The sequence below is a fragment of the Neolamprologus multifasciatus genome, chromosome 7, assembly GCF_963576455.1.
Source record: "Neolamprologus multifasciatus chromosome 7, fNeoMul1.2, whole genome shotgun sequence".
In the NCBI taxonomy this organism is placed as follows: domain Eukaryota; kingdom Metazoa; phylum Chordata; class Actinopteri; order Cichliformes; family Cichlidae; genus Neolamprologus; species Neolamprologus multifasciatus.
This window is the reverse complement of record NC_140445.1, coordinates 57,903,313-57,926,588: the sequence shown is the minus strand read 5'-3', so window position 1 is coordinate 57,926,588 and position 23,276 is coordinate 57,903,313. Positions and strand designations below refer to the sequence as shown.

Genomic DNA, 23,276 nt, shown 5'->3' with positions numbered 1-23,276 from the left:
ATTAGGACGTGTGAGAAAAATAATTCTCTCCATTTGAGCGGGTTAAAGTATTTGTGTGTTGGCTTTAGCGTTTCTTCCCTGACAGCAGGGGTTTTAATTATCTGATGCCTGAAACACAGAGAGGATTGCCCTTTAACACCTTGTGGTTACACTGATATGAGAATACACTTACTGTAGGTCCAGCCCTCAAAGACACTGTTAATGTTGTGCTTTCAGACTTAATGGTGTTAAAATACATTTTTATTTCACTTAATACCAAATAAACCCTCGTTGGATGTCATCTGTCCGCTGTGCCTCACTGTAATTTCATAGAATGGCTTTCTGCTGTGGGGAAGTAAAGGGGCTGTGTGGTTTGTAATGATTTCAGTAGTAAATTACAGTATTAATGTAAAGCACCAACATATTTGGAACAGATAAAGTAAGATGAGTAAACACAGTGCCATAAAGGGATACTCAACATGGTGAGAGCTGGTGTAGAGCCAAGATCAAAGGTTAAACAATTCTCACTGAGCCAATGCAATATTAAAATAGAAGTAATGCCAAGACATGTCAGACATTTTTTTCTTTCTTTCAGGGTTTAATATGAAACAGTGCGCAAAGGCCAGACCAACAAACTTCAGACAAAATTTTAAAAAGTGCTGTAATGACTGAACAGCACCCATAAATGACCTTTTCTTCCAAGCCTCCTCTACTCCCTGGCTCATACACCATGTGATCAAACATGCTGCTGCGGACAGAGAAATCCTCTGAAGATCACAGATATTAAAATAAACACGAAGGATGAAGTCAGTGAAGAAGGCAAAAGAGTAACGCCAAACAACCACAAATCCAAATTCCCCCTATCATGATCCTTGAATTCACTCCGCCGATTCAAACCAGTCCAAAGACTTCTACTAGGGTTGTTATTGCTATAGTCCTTATTAATATCCAGACAGTCTCTCAGAAACCATGCTGATATTGTCACTTTGAATGCAGTTTTCACTTTTTTTCTTTGTGCCTGCCCAAGAACTCTGGTGTGACTGGTCGATTCAGAAACTGTCTGTGGTTGTGGGTAAAAGAGAGAACTCCTGAACGTTTCAGTCATCTTTTCTTTTTATAAATACGCTGGAAGAAATAAAGAAAAAGAAAGACAAACAAGTGTTAATGGGAATGAAATGCAACACAGTTCGTTTGGGCCTGGAAATGGGTTTTAAATTGGTGGCTCAAATCCAGCAGGTATCCTCTGACTGGGAGGCAGTGCACTGGAATAAGTCTGGGGACCAAAGACGAATATGAAAGAGATCCTGGAATGGCCTGTGTTGTTTCTGCTGAGTTTTGAGTTGCATGTGGGACGTTTTGCTGTGCTCTCTCTTCCCATCGCTCGCTTCCCGTTGCCCTGTTATTTGTGTGCTGCAGTAGGTGAGTAAAGAAAGGGCTCTGTGGTGCTGTAGGGTGACAGTTCAACAGCTGAGGTGGCATTTCTCAGTCCGTCCTGTGAAATCTGCCCTTAAAGAGCCCAGCGAGTAGTCCCTGTCCTGCTGAACTGCAATAGACAGGTCATAATAAAGAGGTGGTGAGATGTTAGGAGGAGGGAGTCTCACGTCCAGCCCGTCAAGTCTGCTCAGGGCAGGGTTTCTGCAGGGCTTTGAGGATGAGGTTGTCGGTTGTTGATGGATAATTGTGGGGGACAATGGAGAGGCAGTAGGAGAGGGCAATGGGGACTCTTCTAGGCCCCATAGGAAGGTCTCAGACCAGCGTTCCAGGTTTGGCCTTGTCTTGTCCGTACCACTGGACATCTGCCAGCTCTGAACACAGAGGGCTGCTGAGAAAACAGCTGTCACTCAAAGTCCTGCAGAGGAAGAAAGACCAGAATCAGAACAGATGCAGGGCAGCTTTTTTGTCTTTGTCTGCTGTTTGTGAGCTTTTTTGTTGTTGTTCAATCTCTGGTCTGTGACGGTGCATGGTTAAGTGTTGGTTATTAGTGAATCTTGTGAGCTGCAGTAAAGCTTTAGATCAGAACGGAGCAGAAAACATGCAAAATTCAGGCAGATACAGGCAGAGAGGGAGTTCATGACACGTATACCTCCACCGTCAAAGAGCAAGAAATGAGAAATGAACCACAACTGTCAGTGCCCCACAGATGTGCATTAGTTTATCATGTTTTGATGGGATACATTTTTATGAATGAAAAGTTGGACTAAATTTGGTCCTGATGTTCTATAATGAAAAAGGTTTGCTTTAAAATCTACTGATATTGCATTTTCCTAGTACTACGCTAGATTTAGACCACAGACGGTACCTCTATGCATCAGAGCTGGGCTGAGGGGGAGACTGACAGACGTCCTCAGTAGGAGAGCAGTCTGCTGTCCCTCTAAACCAGGAGAGAGGACACACACATAAGGAAAGGAGGGTTAGTAAAGACAGAAAGATGGACAAGAAAGAAATGACAAACAGCAAGCAATAAGAAGATTTCCAAGAGAAAAAATTAAGAGTAATAGGTGTGTAAGATAATCAAGAAAGACAGTGAAGAAAAAATGTACATAAAGACCACAAACAGGAAAACAGGCAGGAAAATACAGACATATATGATCTGACTGAAGTCTGAAAAGAATTAGGAAGTGTTTTGCACCCAAAATCACAGACAACGACACAAAGAAAAGCAGACACTCGAAGTTTGTGAGTGTGTTAAGTGTGAGTCCTGGACAAATATGAAGAAAGAGAAAAAAGCTGAGCAGCAGATGTAGTTTTCCCTAATATTCCTATCCGGCTTCAACATCTTGGCAGCTTTTCAGCCACCTTATGCGTGCTTGTGGGTTTCTTACCCGCTCTGCCAGTTAAGGATGTGTTGTGGGCTGCAGGGAGGTGTGGGTGTAGCTGCGTGTTCACTTGACGGGGTCATACTCCTCTGGCTGTGAGGGGAAGCAGCTAAAGCAAAAAAAGTAGAGTCAGACAAGTGACACAAAGACCAGAGGTTACAGTGAGGTGAAAGACAAAGGAATTCCAACTATGCTCGGGGGTGGGAAATACACTGTGAGCTTGGGTGGGAAGGCTGAGGGGGGAAGAACAGGCCTCGTTGGCGCAGTAGGCAGCGCGTCAGTCTCATAATCTGAAGGTCGTGAGTTCGAGCCTCACACGGGGCATGGCTTCTTTTTTATTTTGTTCTTAGCCCTTATCTCTTCATATGGACTTGTCAAAAATGCATTTACTACACACGTCCACATAATAGATGAGCAAGGCCTAAAATGTCATGCTTGGGCCACAAAGATGTATATTTACTTCCCCGAAGGGACATTCGAAGGTTGATTGTCATTCAAGTGAGAAAACTGGGCGAAGATGTGAGAATCCTCACATAAATGCGGGAAACATTAACGTGTGTGCGACGTGACCAAAGCCTGTGAGGCTTCAGATCACAAATCATTTAAATTCAGCTTTAATTGCTAAACATTATTAATTTATGTATAATTAAAAATAAATGCGAGTTGAACTGCTGAACTACTCAGTAAGAGTTCTTAATCGGAACCCTAATCTCTGAATATACATGAATAATCTCATTAATTATTGCACGCAGGGGTCACACAGCAGGCAGCGTGAAGGTCTCATAAAATAAAGATTTGGAGTTTTAGTTGCATTTTTAAAATCAGCAATACCAGCTAGTAAATTACAACCAAGACCAACACAAATCAGTTTGTCAATTCAATTCAATTTACATAGAGCCACACAGACAGCCATCTCAGAGTGTTTTACATTGTAAGCTATATTAAGAGCGAGAACCACACGATTAGATGATCCCTTATGAGCAAGCACTTGACAACAGTGGGTAGGAAGAACTTCCTTGTAACAGGAAGAGACCTCTGTCATTACCAGGGTCAGGGAGGGGCAGTCAGATACCATTTGAGGTTAATGAGAAAGAGAAAAAGACAAAAGAGTAGAAGAGAGAGATCCAGTTTTGGATAGGATATATGTTCCTATCCAAAGCTAGAGTTTTAACAGGCTTGCCTTTTAGCTCAAGCAGCCAAGCGGAGGAACACTGCTTCATACCCACACACACATGCCTCACTCTACTGACGCCTTAAACAGTCTATTGCAAAATTTCCCATCCCTTCTTCAAAAACATCAATACCACTAGAAAAGATTAAAAGTGTATTTTCCTGCTGCTCAAACTCCATATTTAGTCAAACTGAGCAACTGTCTACCCTCGTGAAATTAAAATATTAGCTTAAGAAGCTCTGTCATTTTTTCTGAATGCAGAGATATTTGTAAACCGTTTAATTATTAACAACTGTTGTTATAATCTAAAGTCAGAAGATCTGAAGCTAAACGATCCCTCAGTAGTTCCAATAAGCTGAGGAGCAAAGGAATTCAAACCATGCTTTACATGTGGCGATGGCCTCGGTTTGCTTTTTTGTCACGGGGTCATTTGACAAAATTAGTGACAGCAGGGATGTACTGCATGCCTTCTCAGTGCAGTAGCGTGCCAGTCTCATAATCTCAAGGCTATGAGTATTAGGCTGTGACCGCTGATATCGGTTCACCTGTTTAAGATAAGGTTTCACGATGAGACCTACCTGGTGAGCCTTTGGCGAGTGTTCCTACTCTACTTCCTCGACCATGTCCCAGAGTTCCTTGCTGTGACCCAGTCTCAGAGGATGTGGATCCCGAATGTGAGTGACTCCTCTCCTTTAGGCTCCCTGAAGACCTCTGGTACCAGCACCGCAGTTCTTCAGAAACGGCCGCCCTCCCACCTCCTCCGCCTCCACCACCCTCTCTCCCCAATGATGGAGTCCTTACGATCTGAGAGCGTGACGGCGTAAGTCGGCCGCTTCCCTCTCCTCCCTCCTCTCCCCCCCAAGCCTCTTTGTACAGTCCCCCAGCCGTGTAGGAACTGGAGGTCTTGAACTGAGCCTTCACGCTGTAGTGTCCCTCCTGATCACTCTCCAGGCTGCGCACCACCACGGGGTTGGGGCTGCCCTCTACATATAGAGGGTACTCTTTGATGCGGTACTGGGAAGAGGGCTGGCTCTGGCTGTGGAGGTAGACGCCATGGTGTCCCCCTCCCACTCCACTACCACCTAATCCTCCACCAGAACCGTTCTTAGCTGCCAGATTTGGCATTGAGCCAGAGTTAGAGGAACCCAGGTGACCTGCAGACCTGCAGAGAAAACAAAAAATGATATACGACAGTCTTACACATGAACATATATATATGTATATTTCCCTGCTCTTACCTGTGTCTTTGCCTCTGCCTCTGCCTGGCTTTGGAGGGTGAATCTTCTCCCAGAGTAGAGTAATTTGGGTTACTGCCAGGGGGTCCTCCAGAGGGGTAATAATGCTCCGAGCTGCTTTGGCTGGTGCAGGATGAACAGTCATCCAGTGGGTCGGAGCCATTGGAGCTGCGTCCTGGGCCGAGGAAGAAGTCAGGGCTGCCCAGGGTGTGCGGATGTGCGTCGGAATCGGATGCCAGCAGTTTGCCCTGGGACTCAAGGCTGGAGCTGCGGTTCCTAAAGTGCTGAGAAAGACTGTGCAGACGGGTGGGACTGATGTCCACTGACCTGTGAGAGTTGGCAGAAATACTAAGTGTAAAGACTGGGCTTAAAAATCTACTAACTTATTTAACACAGAAACTGCTGTAATTTCTAGTTAAGTAAATGGAAAAATAGAAAGAGCAGCAAAGGAGAGCTAAAGTGAAGAGGTCCAATGACTTATTTCCAGTTGGGAAACAAGGCTTAGTCAGTTTACCTGCCAGGAAACGAAGGTATATCAACTGACCTGGTGGAATGTACATAGTGCGGGGTCCTGGTCCTCAGGTCCGGAGTTGATGGCATGCTGGACTGAGAATTCCAGTGAGGAAGGTTCCTAATGGGGCTGCTCTGCAGAGAATTACTACCCCCTGCTTCTGCACTGCCCGAACTCGGGAAACGCCTGTGACTAGACAGAAGTTAATAAGTTACATTCAAAATAAATGCAATTATTATCATCAGCATCCACTGACTTTCTACATTTGCTGGCTGCAGTTCCTCTCTGCAATTATACTTCTTGCACACACACTCCTCTAACAGTAACTTGATTGTTGTCTAACTCTGATTAAATATAGCAAGAGATCACATTGCTATATTACAAATTTAAAAACAAACTCACTCATACCTCGAGTGAGATGAGCGTTTCTTGACTTTCTCATAGGGCTCATCCAGTGATGATTCACTCCACATCTTGGGTTTGATAGGAGATTTGTCATAGTCAGAGCGTGTGTAGTGCAGGTGTCGCAGGCCATCCAGGGACTGCGGTGGAGGGGGGCGACTGTGAGATGGTGGTCTTGGAGGGAGCCCCTTATGAGGTGAAGCTACTGGAGAGAAGGTGGGGGTACCTGTAACTTGAGAATCATCTGAAACAAAGTAATGATTGGATTAGACATTATATTATTATTAGGAACAGCACAGCTATCAATGGGAATGAGGCGAGGGACGGAAACTCACCATCATCCAAGACCAGTGCATCAGACAATGAGCTGTCTTCAGAGCCAATATTGGCTTCTATGGGACATAAAAACAAAAACAAGAGGTTACAAAAATCTAAAAGCTTTTGTGTCAGTGTCATTGTTTTCAGATCTTTCTTATATCAATAGCAAAAATACTGAAAATGACTAGCCTCGCCATACAATGGGTGGGTTTATATAACAGTACAGATAAGAATATTGCTGTCTGTGGTGGCAATTACAGCAAATTGATATGACATAGATATGAAAGCGATTTGATTTTCCCTAAGTGAACAGGCAGTTTATTGGTACCTTCTATGATAAGCGACGCTCTCTGCGTAGGCTTCTTGCCAGAGCGGACCCGGTACTCATTGATGGAGTTCTCAATTTCCTGGAGCTTCTTCAGTGCATTCAGATAAGAAGTCTTCCTCTGTTTCTTCAGCTTTTTACTGCTTACGTGAGGATCGCTGGCGAGACGCCTGGCTGCCTCGGTAATCTGTGACTGAATGGCAAACTCCCGCTCCAAACGCTCAAGTTCTTCTTCCTGGCAAATACACAAACATGATTGCAAACTTAGAGTAACACAAGCACTAAGTTACTGGATCCACTCGCAGCTTTTAGCAACAGAAATGTAGGAATGATCCAAAAATAACAAGTTCTAGTTTGCAGACACGGATTCAGAATAACTCTCCCATGCAACGTAGTTCGGTTATACACATACAGAAAGCCTTGCCAGAGAAAACACACTGCGGAAATCATTTATCTGTGCTGCAGCCGTGCATTTTCTCACCACTGGATAATCTCTATTGAGACACTCTGTCCCCAGTAATAACGCCTCTCCATCAATCCATCCTCTCCTCTTCTATAGCTCTCCTGAGACCTCTCAAATCAAACAGGTGAACAAAGTAAACATATTCTGTTTAATGCACTGTATATATACTGCGTGTGTTGCCTGGACAGTAAAATGTATACAGACATACCTCTACTGTTAAAACTTATCAACATGACAAGAAAACAAAGTCCTGTGACACACTGTGTCCATCTAGCACGTAATTCCTTCACTGACATCTGAGCGCGCACACACATGATTTCACTTGTCTCCACAGAGGCAGAACAATGATGTATTCACTCGGGTTGACTTCATAGTGGGCTACCTCATTTCTGAAGAATCCCTCTCACTAACAGTGGCTTTACGCTACAGCCGAGCGGCTTCTGTTTCTGTGTGTCTACGAGTTTAAGGTGCTCCGTGTAGATCAAGAAACACCGTTTGTGCTTGCGATGCACTTTTGTGATATCGTGTCCCTGGATTCTTTTCAAAGCACACAAACCTCTGTGGAACACACCCACATGAATGCCTGCACACATGCAGGAGCACACACAATCCTACTATCACCACTTCCTGTGGTGAGAAACCAGCCGGGCTATATTTAGAAGTTCTGCTGCTCTGGAAAATCTAACCGTGGCACAAAACCGGCAGCGAGACAAAGCCACTTTACAAGATCAAGATGTCTCAGATTGTGGCTTTTCAGGGTTCTCAGTTTTCTTTGTTACTTCAAAATTAAATTCTGATAGAATCGGTTACTTTATTATCATGTGAATCCTCATCCCACTACATTTTGAGAGTAATATGTAGAGTATATTAGCTTCATTTAAATCCTAAGGAAACCCTTGATTTGCTCAGAATGACACAGAGCCCTTAAACAGCACTACTGTTCAGTGCGGACCATTAACATTACAGCTAGCTTAAGAAGAGATAAACTCACTAAACTAATTAACGCTGACATATTCCAGCTGCTGCATTACACCACTTGGCCAAATACATATACTATTAGGTATTCATTTCAAATGCTGACTCTGCTAAATGAGCTCATGTTTTTATTTGGGGAGTATGAGACTGGAGTGAGAGATAAGGTGCCAGTAAAAGAAATGGAAGTTATGGCCTCACCTCTCCCTTAGGTAGAATTTTCTGCTCATCCAGTTTGAAGGCGGTACCGATCTTCCGTCTCACAGTTGGCGGCTCCTCTCCCGGATCCAGTGGATATTCCTTTGGAAGCTTTCCAGTCAACTCCTGGAAAAATTTAAGGAGAAGGAAGGTAGGAAGTGTGAGACCATTGAAATGAGATTAGAAAGGATTTACGCTTTTTCAAAATATTCACCAATTCAAACAATTATTTTCACTTACCGCCTCCCGTATGCAGATGCTCTTGAGTTCCTCTAGTCTCTGCTTTAGCGTTTCCTCCAGAGCTTCCTGTCTGGCCCTCAGCGCTGCCAGCATGTCCTTCTTAGCCGTCTGGGAGCTGTCCGATTCCTGAGAGCCTGCAAGGTGCAAACAACACGTAAAGTGAAGACAGGAGTCAGAGTACTGTTCCGAGGCAGAATCTGAAGCAGAGGGAGAAATAGCTTGTGCACCTGCTAGTCTTGCAGGATGTTTACAAGGAAGTGAGTGGAACGTTTCGATAAGGAGGAAGGGGCAGTTTAGGACAAAGTCGGTGACGCACATCTCCAAGACCCCGAGGTGGTGCCAGTCTTGTTTGAAAACAACTCATACCCTCCCAGTCACACTGTGTTTCTTGCTCTCTCATTGACCCCTTATGTGGGGATGACGGACAGATGGACACGCAAATACTAAAAAGTACTGGTGAAAATGTTTTTGTTAGAAATAAACAGCTGTCTATAATTCTTAGATAAACCCAAATTACATTAAGAGTTTCTTCTATTTTGGAGGAACGTTGAAAGATTTCTGAAGACTTTACAATTTAGATCTATTTCGAAAGCCCCGTTTAGACGTGTCACAGATGCGTCACCGTTCCTGTTCATGCTGTTTGACTAAGATCTACCCTAGTCATCAAGAAATCAACACTGTAATCACAAAAAGAAGTGACAAGGCACAGATAGACAAAATGACGAAACACTGAATGATATGAGGTGCGAACAGAACTACAGAAGAACGCAGAGGGGGATAGGGGAAGGTTAGGAAGGGATATATGAGAAGAGCAAGGGCTAGGGGGAGGTGAAACAGAAGGAGGGAGTAAATCTAACCGAGGTGATCAATGGCGAAATGACAAGCCCAAGCAGACAACGCATACTGAAAGGGAACTGCGTTCTTCCCCGGCAACAGTAATTGACTCAGTAAAGTGTGAAATACTTTAAACAGCTGACCATGTAGTTACGTACATGCTAATCATAGATTATGCTTGGCTGGACTAATGCATGCAACTTAAAGTGATTTATACAGTAGTAGCGAATCAGGTTACAGTACTGGTGTTTCTCATCAATGGAATTGTTGCACTTGATTTCCTGGCATGGAACACATTGTATGTGGCTGTATGGGAGTAAAAGGGCATTTTCCCTCCCAACTCTAATTTTAGGTAGTGTTACAAATCTTCCCGTCACACTCGTTACTTGTTCAGCACCGATAAGCATTGTTTTAAAGGCCACGCAAAGTTGTTCACTGACCCTCTGCCCCTCTCATTCTCTCACCCACTAAAATTAGAGGAGTCGGGGGCCTCTGGAGGATGAGTCTGTGTGACATGGGAGTGGTGTTCTATACATACTGAAAGACACTGGGTGTGGTGTGAGCACAGTATATGTTTGAGAACATTCAACACAGAAACGCTGGTCTCTTTCCAGCCACAGCTGTTTCTGTCTCTCCGGTTGTCAGCAGGATTCCTCATCATCAACAGATGCGAGCACAAAGACAAATCTTTGTCGGGGTATTTCCCCCACGTGGTTATTTTCCTCTGAAGCAGCAAACACGAACTGACCTGAGGAGAGCAGGCTGCCACTGCTGCCACTGATGATCTTGCCCTTGCTGCCCATGTTGGCCAGTTTGGATGTCTTCAGTGTTCCTGTTTCTGTCAGGTCTATGGCAATCTCGCTCAAACTCCTCGCTGCATGGATCTTTGACTGTATGGACGAGCATGGACAGGCTGTGTTAACACATCTGTAAACTGTTAACCCGCCACTCCTGCTGACCATGCCTTGTAGAATTGTAATTATTTCGTGAGATCTATCGTACGCTTTGACTTAAAACGTCGTGGGAGAGACTGACCTTGCTCTGTTTGCGGTCCAGGTAGAACTGGTGCTGGCTGATGGCCATGGCCCAGATGGACTTGATGAGGGCAGGACAGGCGTACCAGGTATGCACAGCAATGCCGCTGTGACCGAACGTCCTTCTCGTTACCGACGCCCTACAGTGGGAGCGGACACAAAGCCTCCTTATATACACTGAATGAAAAAGATGGCTACATGTTTACAGCAATGAAAACACTCCCACTGGACTGCTCCAGTGACTAGTGCTGCTACTTAGAGAGCGAGCTTCTTTTGAAGCCTGAGGAGAACTGTCCTGATAGAGATACATTTCGCAAAGCCACACACGATGTTTCCCATTGTTTAGTCATCCTTTTTTAAACACACATCTGTAGCTGAGCAACAGACCAGCTCCCTCTAATGACAGCTTCCTTTAAAGAAAACACCGCTGCTCTCTGCTTCACCCTGTCTGTCTCTTTTTCTCCCATTCCCTCCCTGCCTCTGTCACTGGAATAACACTCCACACATATAGCCATGTTAAATAAACACAAGAGAGGTCACTTCCTCCGCAAAAGAGCTATCGCACAGCCATCTATCCTTCTGTGGTCAACTACCAAGGGTTTAACATATATGTGTGCATGTTTGTGTGCGCGAGCACTAGAGCGTGTGTATTCTTTGCATGCATGTAGCTGCGCGAGCGTGTTAATAATCAGCCTTTCAATCCGTGGCGGGCTCCACCAGGACATCCTCAATATCTTGCACTGTTGCCAAGACAAATTTTTCAGCCATTACTCAATTAGATTCTATCTCTCTTTCCGTGTACCGCGCAGTATGGAATCTGAATCTCAACATATTGACTCGGGCCGCAGTGGTAATTTACAGTAAAAGCTACTGGAAGGCATTTCTTAACTGATGACTTTTATGAGTTCCAGATATTAGGCTTGAGACCACAGATCAATTGCAAGAACATTCATCATTAAATTGACTGATTTAAGATCACGATCGTCCAATGAGGACTTCTGGACAAAGAGGACATGAATGCTTGATAATTAAACGGTTTCTTAGAAAAGAACGGCATCAAATCAATCTCAGCTTCAGTTTGTGATATAAATTTACCTCCTGGGGTCATGAACTTCCACCGAAAACTTCTTCTCTCTGAAGTAGAGGTTCTCCAATTGACGCCATTGGAACACCTGAGATTTAGGAAAAACAGAAACTCTTCAGGACTTCTCACAGAAAAAAACGTGCTTCACATTAAATCCGCGCAGCTTTCAGCCGGGTCTCTTCACTGTATGTTCCAATTTGTTTTGAAAGAAAACGCAATGGGTAAGGAGGAGGGGTGGGGGGTGGGGGGGGATCGGGGCTGAAAAGGAGGAGTTGGTAAGAGAGGAGGACCTAATCTGGAGCTCTATGATCAGGTCCAGACCAGGCAGTCGTGTCCACAGAGGATCCCAGCACTGGATGATCTCACTTTGGAGATCTCACTTTCTTTTTGCCTCCTTTCCGATCCTTTGACAACCATCAAAGAAGCCAAAACCAGCTGGGCAAGCAAAGTTCCTTCTAGACGTACTCCAAAACATATGTGTATCTTAAATCCTCCCAGGCGCAGGGAAGCTGAAAGTTCTGAGGTGGTGGGTGCTCACCATCTGTAAGCATGTGCTTGTGCTGGCGGAGAGAAAGTGTGTAAAGTTAAGTTTCCTCCTCTCCTAGAGCTTTGCTAGGAGCGTTAAAAAGTGAGGGGGCGTTTGTGCCTCCCCTCCTTCTGACCCCTCCTCCCTCCCTGAGGGACTGTGGGCTCTGCTCTGGGCTGTGGTTGTGGTGTGTGTGTGTGATGAGGGGTCTGGGGCGTGATACGGGGGAAAGAAGCTTTTTGCGGTCCTGCCGATTGAAGTGCCCTTGCTTTGTTTAGTCAGACCTCTCTGCCTGCACACACAGACATTCGATGTCTGAGTGTATTTCGTGCTTAGGAAAGAGCAGAGTGTCGGCTACTTAAGAACACAAGACGGTCTGCATCTATCAGCTGTAATAGACAGACAGAAACATGAAACGAGTATCAAACAGGAGAACAGAAATAAGGCGAAAACAAAAACGGGAGGGGAAGAGGAGAAAGGGTGTGAAGGGAGGAACAGGTCACAGCCGAGGAATTTTAACAGCTTGGGAAAACAATGGACAGAAGGATGAGAGGGAGAAAATGGTGGGGGGGGGGATATTATGAACAAAAAAACCCAAAACAGTCATGCGTGCCTGTGGGTGCACGATGAAAGAAAATCAGTGATCTTATCAAAACTTTTACTGTACTGCACGTTGTCAATGGAGTGTTAAGTGCTAATGTAGCATGCTGCTAAAAATAGCAGGCAGAGTAGAAATGGAATGAGTGACTGTGTGAGTGTTGGTTACATATGGGCCAGAGCTGTGGAGATTAGATAGGTGTTTGTAACTGTGTTCAAGCACGAGACCACTAAAACTGTCCTCACTGTCAGCTGGACAGACTTGCAGCAATTTTGAAACTGCACTTTGATGTTTGCGGATAAGCTGTACGTGTACGCAGAAGGTATTTGAATCCGTTTGAGCCACCTTATTTACAAAGAGACACAAGTATGCCACCCTGAACTTTAAATTTAGCCATTTTTGCTTTCAAGTATATACCAGATTATGTAAGTACTCCTCTTACATAAACCTATTGTATTAAAAAAGACTTTCTTATGTTAATATCTTCAGTATCTGATAAAAAACATGCTGGCAGCTTCTTCCTCAGGAACTCCAGTGAAAGCCAGCGAGTGCTGCTGTTATCAGGCTGAGCGTTCGGCATGTGCGTGTGGTTATAAATCCTCTTCGATTTGGCTGTAGAAGCCTTACAGACAATGGCCCAATCAGACACAGACAGAGGAAGTGACTGGTCATTATTCATAAACACACGAGGTGCCCGTGTGCACGGAGCCACGTCTGTCTCACAATAATGTTTGCACACAAAAACACACATCCACTGGAGATGAAAGGTCACATCTGATTGAGTGTAAACGCCTTTCTTTGGTGTAGCAGACTCCCAGAGGACCATTGAAAGAATAGAAAGTTTAAATAGCTTACATCGGTTTAACTATAGTGTAGCCAGGTATTCTTTTCTATAACTGGAACTAGGAGTCCCAAAAACTATTGTTTAACCCTTGGGTGGGGTTCCAGTGTGCACCAGTTGTCACAAAACTTGTTGTTCAGTGTTTCAGAAAAAGAACACACAAACAGATGCTGACAAAGACGAAGGGTTTTTTAACTTAAATATTCTTATTATTTAATCATAGTGTTTTTTCCCGGTCTGTGACTAACAGACTCTATCATCTCTGCTTAAGTAAGTCACAAGACACTAATGAAGCATTAGAGCAGTGTGTGGGTCCACTGTAAACCCCTGCCATGATGAACTGTTCTAGTGTGTCCGCTTTTAGCATGTGGTAAGACTGGAGGAGGTATTTTAAAACCACTAATAAAAAAAAGTTAAGGGTGTGGTAGGTTGCTTGCATTTAGAAACAACAGGATCTCCCCTTATAAAAACTAACTCATTAAAGAGAACTACTTTTAGCGCACAACTATTGTACACCACAGCGTGAAGCTACTCTCTAATTCATTAGGGTTTTTTGTTCCTGTGTCCAAAGACAACATCCCCAAAATGTCTCATAATCAGTGTTGCTCCTCCATCTCCCAGATTTACAGCAATGAAAACTTTAACAGTGGTTGCACTGTGAGTCAGGGATTACTGGTATCCATCTGAGTTGTGGGCTGACGAATCACCAAATCTGCACTTCCTGCAGTTAAAATAGTGGTGACACTCACTTACTAACATTCGAATGACTTTTCTAGAACACATCTCTGGAAAGAAGAAGCGCTAACTCTCTTTTATCATCTGATTATTGAACAAACCTTCACTGTGTTCAGTGGAGTTTAGCTGAACATGTAATGTTTTATTAACCCTTTAATGCCTAGTGTGTCATATGTGATGCAAACTGTGTTTTGAGACTTCTAAATCATCAGTGAGATTTTGTTTTCTCCACGAAAACCCAAATAACCCAGATTCAGCAAATACGATAGAAATGAAAAGTCATATATGGTAAATAATTTTTTAAACAAATTTGTCAGTTTTTGGTTTCAGCTTGAGTCAAAACATGATAAAGAGGCCCGATCTCACTCATTCTCTGCTCTCAAATGCATGGAAGAAATAAGGGAGGGTGAGTATGAAAGGAGAACAAAGTCAGGGTGTCAGCACCAAAGCTTAATGGACCTTGAGTCACACTGACTGTTGCTATGGCAGCTGAATGCTTGATAAGCTGGCACTTCTCAAAAAGTGGCCCCTGCTTCTGTTTTCTCTGTCCAGACAGAGGTATAGTTTGCATGTCGTTTGTTTTTTCCTCAGCAAAGGTACTGGATAGAATGCCATGAAAGCTGGCGAAGAAGAACCAGCTCGGTTTTTAAGCGAGTTATAGCATCAGTCTTAGTAGAGAGCCCTTCTAGTTTTTGATGGGAATTACATCGGACAAAGATATACCATTGTTTACCTGCCTGAAAAATTTACAGCAAAAAAATTGGGAGGGAAGGGAAACCTATATGGAAGGTTTTCACTTCACTTAATTCTACATTCTTTTAAACAGTGTGTAAGGGAAGCCTCCTGATTTAAGACTTCAGGACATGTTTTCCTGATAAGTTTATGGCCTCAATTGTTAGTTTTTAGTCTACAAAACCTATATATATACATATATATATATATATATATATATATATATATATATATATATATATATATATATATATATATACATATATATATATATATATATATATATATACATATATATATATATATATATATATATATATATATGTATGTATGTATATAAAATTAATGCTACATTGTGATTGAGAAGTTTCTGCTGAATGTATGTTCCAAAAAAGGTGGTAACAACCGAAATGCTCAACTCAGAACTTCTAAATATAAATCCATAAACACATGGGTAGTGTCAAATCGGTTACTTCATATATAAATACCAGTCCATTCATGCTGCACAAGTTAACTTTAATTAACAGTGTAAGCCCATGCTTTATATCAAAAAAGTACACGGTTTGCAACCAATCCAGAGCTTTCTCAGAATGACCTGGTGATGTGAGATACACAGACTCCTTTTTTTCATCACCATGGTTACTTAACACCAAGGAAACCACTAGATTTAGCACACTTGAATGAGACAGAATTTCAGGCTTGGTGACTGGAATGCACTAATTATGACACACTCAAAACACTTAGTGGCAAACAGAAAAGCATTTGGGCGACAGGAAGTATTCGTCAGGATGGTGAGTTCAGTGTTCAGTCCATTTCCTGTCTCTGAGAGTGTGCATCTGTTTGTGTATGAGTAAGGGTCTTAGTGGGCAATCAGTGTGCAAGGACGCTGTTAACACAAATAACATCTTTCGAGACAAAGGTGAACCGCAGAGATCAAGGCTTGAAACCAGTCTGGAAGTCAAAGGTGAGGTAAGAATTGTTTTTGCAGATAACCCACACAGTGAAATGACTGGGAGGAGGCAGAAATAAATTAAGGACAGGATGCAAAACATTCTAAGACTGAACATCTCCAGATAGCAATAATTCTACAACATTGTTAGTGCGCTTTGCAAACACAATACATTTGATGACTGAATGGAACAATAGGCAATAGGGACTGTAAAAAAAGATAGAGAAAGACAGAGAGCTTTCCGTATAAAGCAACATGTTCCCTGAATAAATTCTCTGCTTGGGGTGAAATAAACTGAATTTAAAAAGTGAAGGAAGAACGGTTTAGTTTGTGCGGTAGATAGATCAGAGAGAGCATTATCTCACCTTCCTGGGCTTAACTTTGTCCTGGTAATCATACTGAAAGATGCCTTTATAGCTCAGACCCAACCACCATGGGATCCCCTGCTTGTCCTGTAACACAACAAAAATAACTCAGGAACAGCTGTGCATCTGTGCAAGACTCAAAGAAAGACGAAAGGGAAAGTTAAAGAGAGGTAGAAAAAACTGCACGAATGGAACAGTAAAAATTTAAGTTCCATCATGTGTGCAAAAATCCCAACTGGGTGATTAGAGATCCAAAGTGAACAAAAAATGTGTGTGGTGTGCGGTGCATGTGTGAGAAAAAAAAGACAGACGGCAGAGCAGTAAAACTGTACCTTTACAGAATAGTAATGCACTCCATATGTGGGTAGAGACTCTACAATGCTCATATAACTGTGAGGAGCAGAAAGAGAGACAAGTAAGGGTTACAGAGAAGACAGCTTTCAATATGCTGGACCAACATAACTAAAAGCATAAGCCCCCTTCACACAAAGCCCCTGTTCAAGGCAGAGTGGTTGTGTCTTTATTCCCCCCTCACACGTCTAAGTGAAAGGTACTGTACAAAGACAGAACTGGGGGGAATTGTTATTGTGCTTTTAAGCCCTCAGCAGAGGTAGTCACAGAGCCGATTCAACATTTGCATGAAGGGTAGAGCTGGCATGGCCATGCCACACTAAACCCCAGTGCAGTTGTGTGAAACACATAATGCTTTTGCTGGAGTCACAAACTGGGGTGACACTACACCAGCCAAAATGTGGGGGATTTCTTAGAGGCGTTACCACCTTATCTCTGTGTGAATACATAAGACATTTACACACTTACTTTACGATTGCCTGCCCTCTACTCTGCCCGCTGAGCTTCTTGTAATGCTCTATGACCCGATCTTCACTGTAAGGGGGTGGGATAAAGAGAAAAGAGGAAAATATCAGCAAGACGATAAACAACATGTGAACTTATAAAACGTTTGGTGGGTTTTTCTGGGTAAAAGTGTCTCACCAGTAAGCCAGTGACGGGTGCTCCTTTAGGGCCTGGGTGGGTAGAGCAGGCAGCTTTTTCAGGTCAGACCTAGTTGCATCGTTACTGTGAAAGAAAAAGAGCAGACTTGATCAGCGACACTTATTCTCAACAGTTTCACACAAACCTGAAAGATATCAATCAACTGTAGAAAGGGGACAACTTAAAAAAAGTTGTAAATTAAATATTAAAAAAATGATTTTCTCCAAGTCTTAAAATGAACTTTAGAACATTTTGGAAGAAGGGACATTTGGTTAAGAGACAGGAGTAAATGTCCATGGTCTAAATGCTTCTGTGGTCTGTCTGAACAGCTGCGGAGAGTAGACACTGACAGCTGGAAGCAGAAGAAAGAAAAGAGCGACAGAAGCAGAGACACAAAGATAAAATAAAGAAAGATAAAAGGCGATACAAAAAAACAAAACAAAACAGGAATGGGACAGGAAAAGATTAAGACTGAAAAAGAGTAAATGAGACCGGGACGCATACAGACAGCTAAAGTAACTTGGCCCCAGATTCAGTTTTCAGACCTCCAGCGGCAGGAGGTCTTAATACCCAACTCTAATTCCCCAGCTTCTCTCCGGCCTCTGCCTAGGCCTCAGAAGATCGGGGAAAGCCCTGGGAACATGACAACCTATGAGCTAAAGCCCTGGCAGAGATCCATCCACCCGGCCCGTCTGTTCCTCAATGTGTGAACACAGCTGTGCGTCTGCATTGACTGATACTCACTATGTAGCTATTTATTAAGTATACCGGTTGGGTGCACAACTTTGGGATACATAATAACAATCTGAAGTGCAAGCTGTGCAGAAAAACATCCTAAAAAATAGTGTTTTGTTCCAATCTTTTTCTTTAAACTGTTAAAGGCAGAGAGAAATGAAGCGCTGTTTTACTAAGATTCAATTAAGATTACTGAAACGTAGTCAGATTAACATAAGCCGCACTGAAAATCTGTCAATTTACTGAATTCTTTGGGAACAATATGATATGCATTTAACAAAGGAAATCAGGTGTTTGGTTTGAAAACTGTATTTTAGGAGGAGACGTAAAACTAAAGTTATGATGAGAAGTACAAAGGGCAGGAACTATGAGCTTTTAGAAAAAAAGATTTATGCGTATGCGTGGGAAGAAAAAGGGTAGGAATGTGAAGTAATGTCTCCAGAGTGTGTCACATTCCATCCCTATTGTGTTTATTTACTCCTTTCACTGGCTGAAATGAGGTCAAAGGTGATTGCTGTAGTAGTATGTTTTTTGTGCTACAATAAAGGGATGAGGAATCACATACATTTAAGCCAACATCACACAGATGAATATCAGAAGGGCCACATGAGGTCCTCAGCTCACATAAAACTTGCACATAAATTAGTATTTTTTTCCCCTAATAAGTCAAAAATGAAAATATAACCCAGCAGAAAAGAGAAAATCTGAACGGCTCAAAACTGGTAGGAGAAAAATAAGAAAGTGAGGTAAATCAAATTAAAGGCACAGATATAAGTGATCAAGAGGGGAGCAAAGGACCACATCCAGTCCTTGAATATATCAAGATACTTTGTTAGCCGTTAGCATATTTAGTTTTTAGTGGCTTTGTTGCTTTTAACAACCTCTAAAAGGACATAATAGCTTTGATGACTATGAGTATACATACCTAGTGAAATCACCTTTAGCCTCCTGTGAAAGAGAAAAAAGGGAAAAAGGAGGTCAAAGATGCTAGGACAATTTATACAGGTGGATATGTGAGCACTAAACAGTGGCCATAAAATGTGCTTTTAAGTTTTTTTTATGCTGGAATCAAGGAGAAACATTAAACGACCATCTGGAACGAAACTTCTGACGAGTTACGGAGCAGATACCTGACACTGTGTGTCTGCACCTGCACACGGAGGCCGAAAACACGCACCCACATTACTCAGCCTAGTTTATGTGTAACATGACCTTGCGAACCACGGTTAATTGTCTTACCTACTCCGAGAAAGGGACAGGAAAGGGAAAGGGCTGGAGTCGAGGAAGATTTGTGGAGCGTAAGTGCTTCTCTGTGACAACAGCTATTCCTGTCCACCATTTATCTGGTAGACCAAAATTTGTGTTACCAAAGTCAACTGAGGTTTTTAGGATTTGAAAGCTCCCAGCGTTACTGCAGATTAACGTCAAATTGATAGCTACATTAGATAATGAGAGTTTAATCGCTCACAATTATTACTGCAGTAGATAATGTGAGTTTAATCATCGTCAATTAGGATCAAAGGCTTGTGGAGATAGTTTGGAGGAAAACTTCAAACGGTTTCAGAAAAGAACAGCCCCTGGAATAACTTGTGGTACACACACCGACACACAAACAAACATACAACACACACACACACACCGACACACTCAAGCTTACTTGGAGAATGTAGGAAGCCAATTCGAAGACAACGTCACTGTCTACTTCAATTAGCTCCTGCAAAAAGGGGAGAAAAGGAGTGAGCAAAGGCCATTGGAGACATTCACAAATAAATAAAACACACTTTGATCCCTGTGGGAGTAAAAAGTGGACATTCCTGAAATGATCACTCATTTCATCAGTCGAGATAAGCTGATATTTCCTTTCACTTAGATGCCAATAACCCTTCTTTTTTCACGATGTCTTCATGCAGAAAGAGATTAAAGATTAGAGACAAAGTGGAGGGGTTTGGGAGAGGGGGTTGAGGGGTTGAGGGTGAGCATGGATGCTCTGGTTTTTGATTACTGAGTATATTTACCAGTGTGTGTTTTAAATGCATTACTAGGGACGCACTGATCTACAGGTATCTGCCAATATCAAACCCTGTAGGCTGATATTGTCCTAAGATGGCATTTACCGATGTCAGTGGTCATGGGTATTAGCATACATATTGCTAACCAACTCAGACTTTAACCATGGATGCATGCATGTTTACTACTGTTATATAACACGTAGATGAAGAGATAAGCGACAAGCAGGGAGAACAGACAGAGACAGACATGCAAACACTGGTACAAACATTTGTGATTTAGTGACATGCGGTGCGTTCCTGTGAAAAACTTCCCAAATACTTACTTTGGGAGTAAACATATATATGACATGATATGTGTACATTAACAGAGAGGATTAGTGGGCAGTGAGTAGTGGGTCACCTATCCCAGGAATGTGCCCTTTACAATCCACCTCTTAATTTGATGGAGGATCAAACAGCCAGGATGAAACACTAGACAGAACAAACCCAACGTGGCTGTACCACCCAGTGAGGCTGCAAATCAGCACACACTGTGTGTGTTTGTACTGTTTTTTCACAGCACAGCAGAAACGTTTCTAACTACAAGAATAGTGACTGCAGGAAGCACATTTATATCTTTCTATCTGCTACGCTGTGCTGTTTCTCTTTCTTTTTTGCTTTCCTACACTGGTATTTAGCTAATATGAGTTGTAATAAATGAGCAGATAAAAATTGGTATCTTGATGAAGACACTTTAACATGTTTACTAGCTGGACTGAGCATGAATCCTTCCCTTTGTGGGACTTTGCCAGCCTTTTTAACCAACCTGAAATATTGCAACTGCTGATATTTGAATGTCTTGCTACATACAAGATGTTTTAGCACAAAGAAAATAAGTCTTTAGACACTCTCACAGTTTTCTACAAGGCTTTACTAGAACATTTCAGCTCAGTTATTTACAGTTTCAGGCTGCACATGCCCTCTTCTGGAAAAATTACATAACTGTTTGATACTGGTGTCTATAAATGTGCTGTATGCTGACCAAACTATAACTAGATGCCCCTGCTTGAATTTTAACCAGTTAAGTGAAGTGGATAGCCTCTCCTTATTCTAAAGAAATGTACCATATTATCTGAGTGGTAAAATAATTCCAAAAGCTTTCCTCCTTTAAATTGTCTCTTTAGGCAACTTTCTGGAAGTATGTATTCCAATGCATAATTTAAATTGCTATTTAAACAGCCAAAGTAATTGTGGCTTAGCGCTGACAGATGGCAATGAAAATCATTTGCTAGTTGCTGAAATGTGGAGCAGCGCATGACATGACGGGTAACAGATGATGCACATGGTTCACATTTTCTGCTTCAGCAAATCAGCACGCAGGACCGAGGTCCAAGCTTTCCTCTCGTGGCATCTCTTCATTTAGAAAGAAAAATGGGCTAAGGAAGTGGCACGCAACATGAAGCCCAGCACTCTATGCAATTTCACCATAAAACGTAACCACTGAAAGCCAAAAATGATTTAAGGCCAGAAGAAAATCTTGGCTTTAAATGCAATTTCACAGAGGATTCATATCATTCATACAGCATGTAAAGATAAACCAAAGGAGAAAAAGATGAAACCAGCAGTACTTGAAATGCATAAAAAAACTAGCAGTTTACCTTGTATATGATGGACTTTGCATTAAGAAAGAACAGTTCAATGGTGGCGTTATCCTTCAGGTAGGATATACTCTCTATGTAGAACCTGAAAACACAGAAGAAAATATAAACACTCCTGCAGCTTCAAAGTAAGCAAGGGTGTTCATTGACCTTAAGTCAACAGCAAGAAGATACATGAAGGAGTGTTTTTTTGTGTTTGCTTCAAAAAGCGAAGCTAGCATCCAGGAAAGCTATGAAAACTAAACTGTGCAGATGTGACTGAAAGGTTGCAGTGGTGAAAGTGACCAGATGGGGGCGCACCATACCAAAGGCTGATCACTTATGCCAAAATCCTTTCCCTTCCCCTTACACCACATCGCCACAGTGGCTGGCAGTGATTCATTATCAGTTTGTGAGTGTGTGCACATTCCTCAATGTGAATATGCACGCACACACACGCAGATTGAATGTGCACATGATGCACTTCGCTGTGCATCATCAGCAGTGTGCAGTGATCACACGCGCTCGCACACAAACACAGAGTACTACCACACACAGAGATGCTGTCACTTTCTGGAGAGAGAAACACAGTAACCCACTTCTGGCAGAGCGGTGAGCAGGGAACTAACACAATAATGCAGTTTAAATTTAGCTCATGAATGCATGCAAAGCCAGAGGGAAGCTGGAATGGTGCACCAGGAAGCTACTCGTTGTTATCTCCTCTCTGGTGAAAACACACATCAAAAAGATTCCATATAGCTCAGCTGCTCTAAAGTGTCACCTGACATGTTCTTCAGAGATGGGAAATCGTTTGCTGTTAATCGTGTCTTTTAACCTAAGCTAAGTTTTACAAGCCAAACCACTTCATTCACCCACTGGTACATCAGTGGTGGCAAAGCTTGTCGTACACAGATGTGAATGAGCTGGGAGTCAAATTGGGAATTGGTGCGATTAGCGGATAAATAGCTTAAATCCCCCATCTGCTGTGCCTAAAAGAGTTCACTTGACTTGATATATCTCTGTGAACAATGCGATCAGCAAACATGTCCTTATGAATATAAATCGGAAATGCGCGTGTTGATTTCAGTGCATATGGGTCTGTATAGGCATCGAGTGAGAGGGATTGCAGGCAGATCAATAATCGGGGGTGTGGGGGGGGGGGGCTTAATTCACGTTACCCATTGAGCTGCAAGAGAGAATGAGAGGTGCTTGTCAATATTCAGTGTGAACATTTAATTAAAGCAGCACGGTTGATGAGACATACCCACACTGCCAGCACAGCAGCAAGCATGCAAAAAAAGCACCCACTGAATCAGCAGGAGGTGGGCATCTGCCTAGCACTTATTGGGAACGCACGCATCACACAAATACCTCATGAGAATGCAGAAACGTGACATACAGAGAGAAACACGCACCCACACATAAACGCACAACATACTTCATATTAGACAAACACACCCCCGCGCATAAACAAATCTTATATTGTGCTTATTAAAAACAATATGCTCAGACTGATAACAGATTCAGGCCTGGCATTTGGGCTGATTGTTGTTCCACTGCAGTCCACAGTCTGGATCTGAATGTGTGCACATGTG

General features: G+C 42.7%; 1 protein-coding gene and 1 non-coding gene across 11 annotated transcripts in view; one reads left to right on the top strand and one right to left on the bottom strand.

Moving 5' to 3' along the window:
- Positions 1-48: 48 nt before the first annotated feature.
- Positions 49-23,276, bottom strand: part of frmd4a (FERM domain containing 4A) — a 99,093-nt gene continuing 75,865 nt past the window's right edge. For 6 of the 10 annotated variants that reach the window (XM_085164435.1, XM_085164436.1, XM_085164434.1 and 3 more), the window contains 20 exons: positions 21,703-21,787; positions 19,714-19,770; positions 18,982-19,004; positions 17,322-17,405; positions 17,148-17,213; positions 16,661-16,718; positions 16,329-16,415; positions 11,595-11,670; positions 10,500-10,642; positions 10,213-10,354; positions 8,631-8,764; positions 8,394-8,516; positions 6,761-6,992; positions 6,450-6,506; positions 6,121-6,358; positions 5,746-5,904; positions 5,205-5,528; positions 4,545-5,128; positions 2,802-2,904; positions 49-1,828 (listed from right to left, as the gene is read on the bottom strand). In XM_085164435.1, the coding sequence (XP_085020561.1) occupies positions 1,726-1,828; positions 2,802-2,904; positions 4,545-5,128; positions 5,205-5,528; positions 5,746-5,904; positions 6,121-6,358; positions 6,450-6,506; positions 6,761-6,992; positions 8,394-8,516; positions 8,631-8,764; positions 10,213-10,354; positions 10,500-10,642; positions 11,595-11,670; positions 16,329-16,415; positions 16,661-16,718; positions 17,148-17,213; positions 17,322-17,405; positions 18,982-19,004; positions 19,714-19,770; positions 21,703-21,787 (2,878 nt within the window). In that variant the 3' untranslated portion in view covers positions 49-1,725. Of the gene's footprint in view, positions 1,829-2,278; positions 2,351-2,801; positions 2,905-4,544; positions 5,129-5,204; positions 5,529-5,745; positions 5,905-6,120; positions 6,359-6,449; positions 6,507-6,760; positions 6,993-8,393; positions 8,517-8,630; positions 8,765-10,212; positions 10,355-10,499; positions 10,643-11,593; positions 11,671-16,328; positions 16,416-16,660; positions 16,719-17,147; positions 17,214-17,321; positions 17,406-18,981; positions 19,005-19,713; positions 19,771-21,702; positions 21,788-23,276 lie in introns of all 10 variants that reach the window. The other 4 variants (XM_085164429.1, XM_085164433.1, XM_085164431.1 and 1 more) reach the window with 3 other exon arrangements.
- On the top strand, positions 3,047-3,119 carry trnam-cau (transfer RNA methionine (anticodon CAU)). Its single transcript has one exon. It is a non-coding gene; the product is annotated as a tRNA-Met (tRNA).